Genomic DNA, 15,616 nt, shown 5'->3' with positions numbered 1-15,616 from the left:
CATTTTTCTAAATTACTTTTTTGTTAGAAGTACCGACAATTCTGTTTATGAACAGATACGGTTATCAACTTGTTATTGTCAGCAACAGATGGTTCAATTTTACTTTCTTTCAAAATTAATTTCAAGGTTTCTATATTTTATAAAATTAAATAAACTTAGGCTCTATTTAAGAATATTTCCGTGCGACGGCTATTGCAGGCAAAATATAGGTAAATATATCTCTTGAATAATAATGTTAAAAATTGCAAAAGTACTTTAAATTTTGGATATATTGATCACTTTGAACTTATTCAAAAACTTGCTTGTGTGATAGGAGGGTTGTTAAATATAATAATTCATAAGATAACCAGCCGAGGTCAGAAATAAACAAACACGGCATTGTCAGATCAAGTATGAACTAAAAAAAATACCTTTTTATATTGTTTCGTTCTCGTCTAAATTTGTATTTTAAAAACGTATATCCGGAAAGGAAACTTTACTCTACAAGGAGAGTTAATGAATTTTGACCTAAGCTATGAACATCTATGGTACTGATTTGTTGACCACTTCATTTGGCTAATATCATATCAGATATGAAAAATTACGACGCTTTATATAGAGAGTTAAATAGTGAATATATAAAGATATCTGTGTTCTATAAAACATACTGTTATAGTAAAAAGGTTCACATTTTACTTTTGTTTAAAATTACATTTCTTGTGAGACATTTTCAAATTATTTGTGAATTGAAAAAAACCCTTCTGAGTGGAGGTTAACAAAATTAATATTTTGTGACCGACTGTGTATGGCATTACACTACCATAATACACTACTAAGGACTCTGTAATAGCTTGCCATAACGTTAAGAAGAAGAAAAAAACACCTGTCTGAGTTTGTTGTGTACTCTTCATATATATTGTAGTTATTATTTTAAAACTTATGACATCCTAACTTAACATTATGGTGTTATATATTACCATAAAATATATAGAGACAATACAAATATCCAGGTCATGGATTGCTACCTTAATTTGCAAACAAGAAACCCTTCAAAAAAGAACCCTCAAAAATATTTTATTAGTAATATATAGTGGAAGCAGGGAACATGTCAATGACATGGTGACGATGAGGTGGTAGACGTGGCTTAGGTAGGTCCACCATTAGGTCAGTCAATGACACAGTCAAGGTTAGAAGTTACTGGATTTGGTGGAATAAGACTGGAATTTAGCGATTTTTGGGAGAGGCAACGCAGTAGGCATGTATTGGCTGACATAATGATGAAAATATTAATCTTAAGATGTAGTGTTGATGTAGACTATAGATATGTTTGTTTATAAAAATTGTTACCCGCATAATTTACAAATACCACTTCTGTATATGTGAAGAAGATTGCTGGAAGATCACAATATAGTAAAAGGAACTAGAATAATTTCAGCATCCTTATACACTTTATTTTTAAGCTGTGAGGTTTTCTAACACAAAAAAAGTGTGTAAATGGCTTGTTCTGCTATTGAATTTAGGATATTTTTGAAAGAGAGAAGAAAAAAACAAAATGCTGTTATGGGATGAGAGCTCAATTTGATTTTAGTTTCCACTGCAGTGCTTTAAGAATTTAATGGAAAGTATAACTCTTATTGCCACATATTAGAAGTTAATTATGGTCCATATAAGACATACAGATGGTGGAGGCTTAAAATTATTCTTGGTTGAAGTTGTTAGCTCTAAAGCTTTTACAGCTTCGTTGGAGCTGAGTTCACTTCAAAATAAACACAGCTGGATGGACGCATACCACTTGTATCAAGTCGTTTGCATGTAGTAAAGCGCTTCACCTGAGTAGACCTGTGAGGCTTGGGACTACAGCATGGACCACAGGCGAGCTAAGGAGGGATCCGGATCCAACCTCAGTTCGTCCATGCTGTTTGAGGTTAGGAATCAGGCGGCTGCTCCTTAAAAATGGTTGCATTTGGTTCTGTTGTGTAAAACCCAGTGTCCTGTGTGGAGTGCCACTGGTACAGTGGTTGCAGGTGCTGTGTGGTTAGCGCTTTCAGTGTTGTGTGTGTCTGCAGAGGGTAGAAACTTAGACTGACCCTCTAACAAGACTGTAATGGTGCCTTGGAGTCACCCCACAAATATTTTTGAAGTTTGTGGTTGTCACAGGGCCGCACTTTTTCTTTTTAGAATTGGAATATAGTAAAAAGTATGTTCCAGTTCAGTCAATTTTTTTTTGAGATGGATGGTCATTTATCCCATTGGAATTACAGGACACAGAAGACGGCTATGATAGCTTAACCTCGTCTTTAGTTGAGAGCATCCTTGGGAATTTCAGCTCAGGCTACTATTTTATTACTGTTTTGAGATAGGTGAACTTTATTTTTTAAGATTTCCTTTAAATTCGATTTTCAGTGCATTCATCTTGTGATGTACTTCTGTGATCATCATATATAATCATAAATGATGATCAAATAAGTACAAAGTCGTAAATAAGATGAATAATGATTCTTATATAGTTCTAAATATATTTCAGCAATGGCTGACTTTTCTCCCCATGAGATGATGACCTGCCCGTACAATCCAGCACACCAAGTTGAACACTACAGGATACACATTCACCTCCAGAAGTGTCGGAAGCAGCATCCAAAATGCAAGAAGATGAATTGTCCCTTTGATTCAACCCATGTTATAAATGATGTAGAGATTGATGTGAGTATTGTTTTTAATGCAGTAACAGGCTTTCACCTTTGTGGTCTCTAGGTATATTACTTATCCAAGGAACAGCTTCTTCAGACACGGGCTTGAGCCGAAATAAGCAAGCTATCAAATCAAAAAATAAATCTATGTTAGATGCATTACCTGATGTATTTGTTATCTACAAACAGAACAGTATTACTTCATTTTATCATAATTTAAAAGATTAAATCTAATATAGAACTATTCTCATTACCATCAGAGATATGACTGTTTATTGCTATGAAACTTGTCATATGTGTGGAAATATAGTTTGAAATTAAATGTTTTTTTTTTTGCTACCATTGACCTGTAGCATATAAATAGAAAAGAAATGTAACATATAGTATGAAGTATGTAGAGTGAAGGCTTTATATGGAGTGGGAAATAATTGTAAAGATTTTTGGAAACAAATGAGCTATATTTACTGATTAAAAGATATTATATTGATAGTGAATCATAGTATATAAGATACAGTGTAAAGTAGTAACATCATCTTCATCAATACATTTACCAGGAGGAATAATTCTTGTTATGTTTTGTTTTTAAATGTACATTGAATCCTTGGATGTTATAAAGACTGTGTGTGGTACAAACATTAGATATGTTGGTGCATCAGAATTACTATATGGGAACGGCATATATCCAACAGTGGACAACCTATGACTGTAATGCATTTTATTTATTTTTTGGCCCCCGTTGGGAGCCAGTCGCCCTCCCTTATCGTATTAATGGGACAGAGTATTACAATCTTTTTTATAATATATAATATCCATAATTATTAAACCTATTTTTGGTTGTTTACATAAGTTCCGTTTTTTTGTTTATTTTACAATAGTGGTTTGCTTTTTCTCCTATTACTTTAATTTCTTACCCGACCCGTATTATTTTTATTAATCCTTTTATTAACATTTATTCCTATGAATTATGTACTCAATAATTAATTTACTCAACAATTAAATATGTTTTGTTACAGTATCATGTAAGTGTGTGCCCTAAAAGACACATGCTAGACAACCAGTTGTACATTACAGATGATGAATACAGGCCAGTTGTAGAATTGGTTACACCACCAGCTGTGGTGACAACCGAAGAAAATTGGGATGATGTGAGTTTGGTTCATCATATTTTTAGATGTAATACATATCAGCCAGTCGAAATATGCTACAGAAATGATGTGCTAGGTAGAAAGGTCAGCTGTTCTATAGGCTGAATATTGTGTTGTTCAAATCAAATGGTATATTGTTCTCTCCTATACAACATTTTATAAGGGAGTATAAATGATAAACAAAATATATTAATTCAGATACTGAGAAATTAACTTAATAATTTTTATTTAATACCTTTGCCACTGACGCATTAAAAGAATTATCTTTTAATAAATCGCAAGAGATATTATCTATATTTCACAGCATGTATGTATACTGCTAGGCATAAGTCTCCCCTATAGAATTCCAACAGGACTGGTAGGAGTCAACCTGCATGCAGAGCTTTCTAACGAACTTAACAAGGTTGTCTATTGGCCTTTTAAGTGAACATTCTCTATGCTTGCTGATCAGAAGCAAAGCCTTGTTCTTGATTCAAGCTTGCCAATGAGGTCCGAAGTGTGAAGGAAGTCCGTGCTGTAAAGGATTTAACTCTTATCGGACGCCACATTTCGTATGCTTAATTCTCACCAGGAGAAGAGAATGAAAATCACCAGGTTGTAGTTATTTCTAATAAATATGAAAAAATATGTTTTTTTATTATTCATTACAATTTAACAATTTAAAAAAAATTGTTATTTTCTGGAAAAGTAATGCATTTATTTATATGTATTTAATGTGTAGTATTTTTAAAACAATTTCTAACAAAAGGGAATGGTTTTCTTTTTGTCACGTTTCACAATAGTATAGTGTTGTTCTTCTTCCTCCAGGCTACTTACAATTAGAACATACTACGTAGTTGTTGTTTTCCTGTACCATCAGGTTACAAGATATGTAGTTTACCATCCAATCTATCCTCACTATCTGATGTTGAAGATACTATTAAAATTAATAAATTTAATTTTTAATAAAAAAAAATAATTCAAACGCTAAAAAAATTATTGACATGCTGCATAAGGTAAAGATAAACTGAAAAGACAGTCGTGTGCACATTCAATAGGTAGCAGGTTTCATCATGATCCAACTTGTCACCTCACACATGCCATACGTCCGCTGTAGAGAACTACCGTTTTTCCTTTGTTTGTCCGAGGTGACATGCGATTGATAAGGGTTAAATATTTTAAAATTTTATAGGAGTATACAACGTCATATAAGCCGGACCTAAGCAAGAAAGGTGCACATATTATCACCAAGGTAAAAGGTGCAACACCGTCAGAACGCAGAAAGGCTAGAATGGAAGGTATCAAGAATTATCGGCCAAAGTAAAACAGTAAATAGTGATGTTTAGCATTATGCTATATTTTACCAGATTTTCTTCAATAATTTAAAAATATTACTGTTAGAGAAATAAGAACATTGTCTTAATTATTTAAATTTCAGCCATAGGACATAATATAACAATAAATAGCATTAATGTAAGAAAAAAAATAGATTTACAATTAAATGAAATTTTTTTGATTGACATTAATCAATGTTGACATAAAATGGCGGTAAAACTGTCATATGTCACCTATTACCTTAATTATATATACTACTTTTTAATTTTTCACTTATGTCTATTTTTACAACTACTACAACTAAAAAATATATTAGTAATGTTTTGCTTAATTTTCGCATGTAACAAGAAAATTCAAATATCATGAAACCTAACTATATTTGTGTTATAATCTGTTGTAACGATCATTTCAATTATAGCATGTTCGTTACTGGATATAGACATATCCTAATAGATATCCGTCATCCATGCTTTAATTATTTACAAATCTTTATGGTTATTTTATTGTTTTGAATTATTTAATAGTAATCCATAAAGTTCATAAGAGTGTCAATACATTTCATATCCTCTTTATAGTAATTTTTCATAAGATATACATGTATAGTAGCCATATAAGATCTAAAGATTCTCATTAGGAATGTAAGTAACTGTTTTTGTCTGTTGGCTTAACCACGCCCCTAACTTCAACAACAACCAATCAAATCATTTCTTTTTAACCAAAGTGATCTTTCAACTGGTTAAGCCGTTGAACAACAACAATCCACTATATTCTTAACGTGAGTGGACTTTATGTATGAAAAATTAATATAGAATGGGTATTTGTCCGTTGATTTTGGACTGATGTTTGTAACAATGTAAATATTAAAGATATTTATAATGTTTTGAGTGTGTTTTTTTACCTGTGGCAAATTGGTATGTACTTCCATAATAATGAAATGTATATGAGTACATGGTTGATATAAAACATACATCAAATATAGATTTCATTTAAAGGAACTAGCTAACCCATGGACTAACTGGCTGATTCAAAATGGCTGTAATATTTGAATTGATGATAAGAATAATGCTTTGAATAGTACCTGAGGTAGATGTTGGACTTGGATCACGCAAAACCCTCATTCCTCCTTTACTACTCAAGGTGTGATACTTTTTACTTTTCATCTTCAGCAATTGACTCCATGGAGTCCACCCAGAGACCAAGGTGACTAAGAAAGCAAGCCCCAATCTCCATATCTACCCTTATGAAGTTATCTTTAAAGTTTAGCTGCGTTATTAGAAGGCACTAGGTCACCTAGATAGCAATGGAGAAAGCTTTAAGGAGGTTGGCTACGAGATCAAGTCGAAGCTCAAAAAATTGTTCGTCTGTAGTGACGTTGGGCGAGGTGCAATGCTCGCGCTACCGTTGGCCGTTGGGGCAAAAGGGTTTTCAAGTGGCAGCCACAAGCCGGTAGACGCGCGTGAGTAAGCTCTGTCACTAGGTGGACCAAAGACATAGATAAGGTTAGATTTTTGGGAGAGGTCTATGCCGTGCAGTAGCCATCTATAAGCTGAAAAGAAAATGACAATAGTTCACAGAACAATATGATATAAAATTTTCTAACTGTACAAAAAAAGGGTTGCCATAAGTTCATTAAGGGTTGCCATTTTAAAAATATTGCAAAAGTAAATTGGCAAGTTATAGACAAGGGGCTTCCACGTCACTGCAGCACCGACGGGTTTCACACCGTATTGCGCAAACGGACCGCATCACTTCTGCACAGAGTACGTGGAAGCACCAACGATATTCTACGACAAATTAGTGATAAGCCTGACTGCCCTATTCTGCGACACTGGCTGCGTGTTCATGTTCACGTAGCCGGCACGAGTACGGGCAAATATTTAAATTAATTAATTAAATATATTTTATTGTAAAACCAATATAGACAAACGTCCGAAATAAATGATAAAGAAAAAAAAATAGATCTGTGATTATCTTAATTAAGTACGGTGGAAAATGTCAGTTATATTTGACTCAACTAAAAATGGCGGGTTCGCAATACGTAAGTGGTAAACGAAAATTTATTTTATTTTTGATAGTGAAGAACTAAAATGTTTGATTGACTTCACTAATATTGGGCAGATATTTTAACATTTTGTTGACCGGCCACGAGTAAACTCGTGATTGTTTTTTTTGCACCACTGTTGTTATCTCTGTTGGCGACCATGTAGTGCATTGGTCAGTATAATACAAGCTGTTTCTCTCGCTTATAAGAGCTGCCAAATCTTAAATTAAAAAAAAATGATGACGGAACGTAATGAAGAATCTTTCAATAAGTTATACGCAGATGCTTTATCTGATTGTTCGTGCGATTGTGAATCAAACTGTGGTGGCTGTGAACATGATTCTGCGTCAAAAGAGAGCGGCTCTGATGTTAGGCCAACGGAATATCAAAAGAGAAATATTATATATCAGATAGTGACGATGATTTGAAAGAAGAGTGGAACGAACATGATATTACACCAAACTTACAGAATTATTTAAATATTCCTGGTGCAACTATTGAGCTTGCTGACGCTCCTACCGTCAGTGGGGTGATGGGTTTTATTTTTTGATAGTAGTGTTTTTGTTTTAGTCGTTACGTAGAACAATTTGTACCATTCTCAAATGAAAGAGTTACACTGAATTTATACAAAATCGGTACTCGGCCAGTGATAAATTTTCAGTAAAATTGCCTGTCAACAATGTGTTGAGAAGCTCAACAAATGTTATTTGTAAAACTTGCATATTCAGTACAATAAGTCTAGACAATGGTTGCACAGACTTATTAAGACTAGAGGCCACTCGGGCAAATCATGAACTGATGGCGGGCCGGCCGCCAGAAGTATAGGTAATTAAATTTTTTTGGTTTTATTCTGGAAAAGAATTCAATATTTTTCTAATGTAGGAGAGTATTATTTTTGTTGTCGGAGGGCCACCTGTATTCGACCGGCGGGCTGCGGTCTGTGCATCCATGGTCTAGACTAAGTCAGGCATATGATCCACTGGAACTACTTGAGAGTTTACATTGATAAAAGATGAACACAATATCAATTATTTTTTTATTTAATATTATCTGTATTAGTTAATAATTGCTTGTTGAACATGTGGATATCTGTAGACAAGAGAAAGTAAGCAACATTGCAAGTTGGCAAGCTCAGAGTTGCTTAACGAGCCATGGAGAGGGCTATGCTCAGACTATGGAGGACAGATAAAGAGGCAGTGCATAGAAGAGATGGCTGCTAGTACCTTAAGGTTCTGACATCTTAATGATTTACACAGATAATCACAATAATGCCAAGGATGAAAAGACAAGTATGTCTTGTCTTGTTTCAGCAGGATAGTTTCCGCAACCAAATTGACTTTCTTCTAAATCCTTTTCTTGTTGGCACTCGTCATGGCTCATCCATTGCCCATTGTGACTCCCAGTACGCTCCGCTACTAGAGATCTGGCCTTACCCATTGGTAGAAGGATGAGGGGCCATAAATGACCATGCTGGAGCCTCTCAGACCTGTTCATCTGCAGCATCATTGCATCTGGAGCCGCTATGACCTTTCATCCACTTCAGTGTTACAAGGTTACTACTTACCTTCATTAGAAATTTATGACACTCATATATTAACCCAAAGTTCATAGTGTGACTTAAGGGATAGTAAGACCACTCTACTGTTGGAGAGAATTCAAATGGAGGAACCTTTTACTCAGTTATGGTGGAATAAAGCATACAAGAAAAGTAAACATACAAATAAATGATTATGTATTTATTAATTTTTTATATAATCAGCATCCATTTTCTCAAATTTATCAACCATATCTTCAGGTACATCTACACTTGATAGATCTTCTGCCCCAACTTCTTCTTCCTTCTGTATCAGTATATCTACAACATTTTCACATGCTAAACGAACCGAAGGATCCTTTTCCCATTTATGATACTCTCTCAGAACATAATAAACACCGTTATCCCTTAATATCTCTCTTGATTTACGCTTACTACATAGCTTGTTTAAAGTTTCCAAAATCATTTTTCTTATATCAACATCTTCATCCCTTGTTTTCTCTTTTGGTAGGTACTGTAATGAAATTGGTAATTTGTCCATTTCTTCATCTTCATAATCTTCATTACCCATTAACGGACCAAGTAAATATGTAAGTAGATCTAAGTCAGGACTTAAAAGGAAAGTGTGGTACTGAATATCAAATGTTAAGTTCCTTATTGTGCCTATAACTCCACCACGTCTTATATTTGACTTTTCATATTGACAGAAAGGCAGTAGCTTTATTAATGGTACATGTGGATTTTCTTCGACTAACCAACTTCGTATACGAGGACTGCAACTTAGGTTACTAATCATTGGAGCGATATAATCAAGGTTCGAACCTTTTTTGTTGTACCCTGTGTTAACAAATGCATTTACAATGTCATTTAAGTAAGGTGTAAGGGTAGTAACACATCCTTCTACGAGGTCTTCGACCCTTGTGATGTTTGAAAGTATCATACAGACTGCGTCCGCATGAGCTTTTTGAGGATCGAGAACGTAACCTACAAATATATCTAGTATGCTTTTCTTAGTATCCGGTTTTAATTTTAACAATTCTGTCGCACCTTTGGCGTAAGCTGTAATATTTATTAATAATAAAAGTGCATTTTTAACAACCTCATCTACTTCGTCATTTGTACAGTCGATTACACGTTTCATTATTTCATTGTTGTTTAACATAAGATACACGCCGTCTTCGGTTCCAGATACTCCGATCAAGTATTGCAATGATATGTGTTTTAAATCTATCCTCGCTTCTGGTTTTAGAAATAGAAGCAGTTCCTGTAAGGGATCTTTTTCCATGTTTATGATTTGTTTTTATATAACACGAGACATGTGAGTTTACCTACTGTGTTTATTACTTAGTGTCATTGTCAATTTGACAGCGCATACGTGAACATAGAGTAAAAATTTTTATTTTATAGTGAAATCTATAGACAAACTCTCTTAAACTAATAATTGCTACATTTAAAATTTATTACTATGACACATGGAGTATGAAGAATATATATACATATTTTAATATCAAAGCATATTATTAACAATTGATTCTTCATTTGGGGTTCCAGTATCTTGTAAATAGTCAGTCCGACTAAGCTCTTGTAAATTTGTCTTCATAAACACGTACGTTAAGATCATGGTTTATTTCTAGATTTACTGAAATATACTTCTCATGAAAAACTAGTGTTTTTCTTGATCATAGTCTCTCTTAAATAACCATACCAACATCGATGGTTCTCCGGTTTGTATACTGATATTTTTGATATCGATGAGATAATTAACCTGATATTGAGTACTCATAAATATGCGTAAGCTTTTGAAATACAAAATCAAGTATAACACCGCCTTTTATCAATTTAATAAGTCGCTTTTCTATCCAATATTATTTCTTAAGTTTCCACCTTACTTTAAGTCGACCTGCATTGCTTATTTACAGAAATAGATAATTGGGTGGCATTTATCAAGAAAAGGCACTTTGAAAAGCAATAGAATAATTATCGTAAATAAATTTATAGTTAAAATTTTAAGTGCGGAGAGAATAGAATATTTAAAAAATAAAATACAAATATCTAATATAACTGAAACGCGCAGCTACCAACTATCATATTATGTCAGCTACTCTTTATACTATAGTTATAAAAGTAGGTATTTAAGTAAAAATAAAACAAAACAGTTATGGAGTGAGAATTACATTTATTTAAAATTTTAAATCCTTATCTAAACATTTATCTAGTTTTAAACATCAATACGTATAAAGAAGCTTGTCTTATAAGGCATGAATACAAATAGTGCAACTGTTTAAGGTAATAAACTACAGAGATAGAATTACAACAATGGATTAAATAAATAATTGTGTATTTTTTGTTAAAGTAAATGAATTTTGAAAATTACAAATTGGTTTAATAAAATCTAAATTTTTAAAATTAATTAATTATTGTGTGTATGTTTTATTTTTTTGATTATATATTTTATTATATTTGATGAAGAATTTTTTGTGGTGATTAATGATTATATCATAATTCGCACGCTACAAAACAAAGTCACGATCTGTGTTTACTTCAAATTGGATAAGTGATTCTATATAGTAATTAAAAAAATTCTAGACATAGAAAGAAATAAAAAAAAAACATCAAAATATATCAACACAATAATGAATATCCAAATGTGTGATTTATGAATTTAAAACCTTACACACAAAGCAGTAATTAAATATCAATTCGAATAAGAGAGATATCGTAGAGTTACCTAAATATAGTTCTAATATAATAAATGTATTTATAAATCTATTTAGTGAATAACAATGATTTTATATAAAATTTGTTATATGTACAAAATACGCTTAAAAACAAATCAAAATGTTTGTTCTAAAATACACCTATTTAATGTAATCTCGGAAACAAACCATATACATTTTTTATGGTTCAGCTAAACTTTATTTCAAATTCAAAAATTATATTTTGGAACTAATGAGTGACAGTAGCAATATCATAATTTGGTACTAATTTACAGGTAAATAATATATTTTAAGGAATAAATTGTTTTTTTTGACTGGACTTTAAATTTACAAAGTAAATGATGTCAGCATTTATTTGTGTTTGTTTTCCATAGTATCCCAAATTTTCTAATAGAAAAAAACATAGTGTATTCCTACCTACTCAAATGTTACAGAAATCGGTGCTTAAGTTTATGAAACACTGCTATACTATTGCGTACAAATCCTTAGTTATATATATTATAAATTATAAGATGAAAACTATTAAGAGAAATTTTATTGAAAAATGATGTAAAGTTTACAAAAACTATTAATATTTTTTGAAAGTGAAATAAATATATAAAAATATAAATATGAGGGAAAAAAACCATAGGCAAATCTTCCATCTTGGTGATTGGAGTTGGGCAAAAGAAATAACCAAAAAGGATGTAATAGCTGCCCTGATTTGTTTATTTTGAAAGAAATTAAATCCCAAAATATATGAAATATAAAAAAAAATTGAAAGCATAAGTCGTTTTTCTTAGTTGACAAGAATTTTCCTTAAGCAAGCGACAACGGCAATGGCAACGATAGATGTCTTCAGGATATCAGCATCTGTAATATATTAATGTATTATTTGCACGGCCTGATTAAATAAGTAATCTACTTTTATTAAGAAAAATACATCCTTCGCAAACTATTTAAAAAATATAAATCTGTATATCATGATCAAGAAATATATGTTATTAGAAATAGACTTTTTCGGATTTTCTGCTTAACATTCTCCAAAGTATAAAAAGTTAAAAGTTATTATAAAATATGATACAGATAGTACTATTACAACGATCTATCTTATATATAAAAATTCGATTACATCGATTCTAATATTTAAAAATAAATTTAGAAACATGACAAAATTATTGGTAATTTATATTTTAAATCTTAAATCAAAAATGAATAATTCTTAACAATGAAAACTCCAGCCATATTTAAAGGAGACACCCGCCATCACTTATTATTACAAAAACATGAGGATAAATGCATTTAAATATTTTTATTAAAGGTTATATACAGTGCTCAATGTGTCAGCTGTCAAAACAAGTTATACGCTGTTATATAATCTATGATCATTTATTTAAACTATTTATCAGTTGTCAAAGTTACCGTCAATTTAGGGCTAGTATTTATAATAATAATAATATTTATCTTCGTAACATGCAGAATTACAATAAAATCCAGTGTGTGACAAAATCTCTACATTAGAAAAACATTATATAGATAATGTCTTGTATTGAAAAAATTTGTGTTGAAAAAATTCAAATGAACAGCGTTTTTTTATTTAATACTAGCTGATCCCGGAAACGTTGTTTTGCAAAAAAAAAAAAGTTTTTAATTAACAAACAAAAAGTAAGGGTTGATCGAAGAGGGGTGAAAATTTAGGGTCATGTGTTTTTGTATGCTGTATTATAAAAATTAAAATTTTTTTTGTCGAAAATTAAAAAAAATTAGGGGTGGACCACCCTTATCACTTAGGGGTATGGAAAATAGATAGTAGCCAATTCTCAGACCTACTGAATACGCATATAAAATTTGGTAATAATCGGTCAAGCCGTTTCGGAAGAGTACGGTAACTAACATTGTGACATGGATATTTTATATATTAGATTTACATAAAAACAAATTAAGTAAGAAAAGGACCAATATTTGGCCACTTCCGCACATGCACCGGTAGTCGTGTGATAAAATGCACCGCCCGCCAGCCCGCTGATAAATGCGTATGCGGCAAACAATGCGAATCACACAACCACCACCGCCAAATCACATAACACGTGTGTGAAACGGGGCGTCTTCAGGAGTTATGTTACACCGATTAGTGCCAAACACAGAGTCAAGGCTAAATATTGGTCCTTTTCTTACTTAGGATGGACTTCCGCGAGGTAACGCCTGATTCCATTAAATATAAAAACAAATCAAAGATTATTATGTGATCATATTTTTTGCGATGTAATTAAGTTGGTAATTTTTTTTTAATTTTGTTGAAGATGTTTCATAGAAATTGACATGTCAAAGTAATATTATTGATATATTGAATACATACCGCTGCAGGTATATTCGCGCTCTCTATATCCACTCTCCGTGTCGCACAGGCAGATCTTGTCTTGTGGTGATAGGACACGAAGATGCGGTGGTGCACTGCCTGTGATGTTGGGAGCACCACACACCAAACCATCATTACACTCGTCGCTGTTAGCGCACACGTGGTAGAGTACTGGACAGAAATAATAATTATAAAATTAATTAAAAAGCCAATTCAACACTACACAGAAAAATAAGTACTCGGTCGTAAACTTATATATATATATATAATAGATTTACTAGTATGTTGTGTATCAAAACTGAAATAAAACAGTTGCGTGAAGTACGGAATCATTTTCACCCGAAACCTATAATACTATATATATATATTTATATAAATAAATATTTGAATGTACATTATATAAGTGTTATTGTTCGAAGGTGTTTAGCAATATCTATTGGAAAGAATAAATGTTTCATTGTTGTGTGTTTTATTTTTTCATCACCATTTTAACTTTTAAACTTCCACCGTTTCGCCAGAGACTTTCGATAGGATCGGTGGAAAGCATCCCGTATTTTGCATCTTCCGACAACTTTAAAGACGTCTGTTCATCTTGTGTGTTTGAATCATAATGATTTGAACAAGATAAGTAGTCTTATCAGCCGATATATGCCTTCCTCAAAAATACGATGCATCGAACACGGAGATCTATATAATGCTATATACTGGGTCACCAATGTATGTATTTTCCTAGAGCTGGTAGGTTTTGCAAGTAATTACATCACGAAGTTCAAAATAGTAGAGTGTATACTGATTAAACTTAGTCGGTTTTTATAAAGATACTTAAAGATTATGAAAACAATATGCAACCATCAACCAACGACAGATAATCACAATGCGGAAGTATTGTATAGCGCTCGCACATAGTAAATATGGAGCGCTCTGGCGTGGGATTCCCCTGTTCGATACGCTGATAACGATGACGTAATGTGACTTAATGCTAAATATAAAATAATAGTAATGCTAAGTATAAAAAGCACGTAAAAATGCTCTAAGCATTTCCTATGAAATAATTTTTATTCCTAAACAAATCCATTGTGAGCAGTTCGTTTTAATTCGACACGATTTTTACAAAACGACCTTGTATTACGCCCCAATAATCTTAATCAGTTGATTTCACTGCGCCCGGGATTGACTCGCGGCCATTTTGAATGTATAAACGTCAAATAATCGTTTATTACATCTTAACATGAAAGGTGAGCCACCTTGTACGTAATTAGTTGGTTATAATTTATAAATAGGGCACAGAGAAAACAATTTTTTTTATATCGTTTACGTGTTTTTAATCTGTATCAGATAACCGCAAAGTTGGTCACGAATAGTATAATTGTTAGTTTTAGAGTAGATTTCTTTGTTCTGTTTGTGTTATTTGTGATATATTTTTTTGGTATTTAATTGCTAATGTGTACAAAATTTGTGTGTTTATGTTTAATTGTTTGTTGGTTTATTTAACTTTTACTTTTATTTAAATTTGGAACTTTTAACAGGAGTTTTATTGACAGTCAACGTGATTTTTAATCTATTTAATTTTTGACAATACTTTGCTTCGCAAGGTTATAATTGTGGAGTTAAAGCAAGAAGAAACTCCACAACAACACATCTATTAAATATACAGATTTATGTATATATACTTTTTGACAAATATAGCCTAAGTGAAAACAAAATAATCAAGCGACATCATTGCGAAATTTCGTAAAAAGTAACCGAACGAAAGTAACTGATATACCCCAGCGGATTGGTAAGTTGAAGCTGAAGAGGCCAGTGTCTAAAGTTCTGGAGGTTTTTGCGACTTTAGGTTTTGGAATAGAGATCACGGACAGGCAAG

At 32.3% G+C, this 15,616-nt stretch overlaps 3 protein-coding genes across 3 annotated transcripts in view; 1 reads left to right on the top strand and 2 right to left on the bottom strand.

Moving 5' to 3' along the window:
* The first annotated feature begins 80 nt into the window (after positions 1–80).
* LOC137927412 (gametocyte-specific factor 1 homolog) lies at positions 81–5,523 on the top strand. Its single transcript, XM_068771214.1, has 4 exons — positions 81–209; positions 2,504–2,679; positions 3,680–3,811; positions 4,983–5,523. Exons 1-4 carry the CDS (start codon positions 89–91, stop codon positions 5,112–5,114), a joined length of 561 nt encoding a protein of 186 aa, XP_068627315.1. The 5' UTR covers positions 81–88; the 3' UTR covers positions 5,115–5,523.
* A 3,372-nt stretch (positions 5,524–8,895) lies between these two features.
* LOC137927397 (protein HGH1 homolog) lies at positions 8,896–10,038 on the bottom strand. The gene has a single exon (XM_068771196.1). The coding sequence runs from the start codon at positions 9,983–9,985 to the stop codon at positions 8,906–8,908; it is 1,080 nt and encodes a 359-aa protein (XP_068627297.1). The 5' UTR covers positions 9,986–10,038; the 3' UTR covers positions 8,896–8,905.
* A 2,147-nt stretch (positions 10,039–12,185) lies between these two features.
* The window catches only part of sosie, a 29,738-nt gene continuing 26,307 nt past the window's right edge, over positions 12,186–15,616 (bottom strand). The window contains exons 3-4 of the mRNA XM_068771060.1: positions 13,753–13,923; positions 12,186–12,269 (exon numbers count right to left, since the gene is read on the bottom strand). Of these exons, the coding sequence (XP_068627161.1) occupies positions 12,196–12,269; positions 13,753–13,923 (245 nt within the window). The 3' untranslated portion in view covers positions 12,186–12,195. The remainder of the gene's footprint in view (positions 12,270–13,752; positions 13,924–15,616) is intronic.

The sequence above is a fragment of the Battus philenor genome, unplaced genomic scaffold (genome assembly GCF_028537555.1).
Source record: "Battus philenor isolate CCGP_79_NKW_IND1 unplaced genomic scaffold, ilBatPhil1.0.hap1 SCAF_30, whole genome shotgun sequence".
Classification (NCBI taxonomy): Eukaryota; Metazoa; Arthropoda; class Insecta; order Lepidoptera; family Papilionidae; genus Battus; species Battus philenor.
This window is presented reverse-complemented; position numbering and strand designations above follow the sequence as displayed.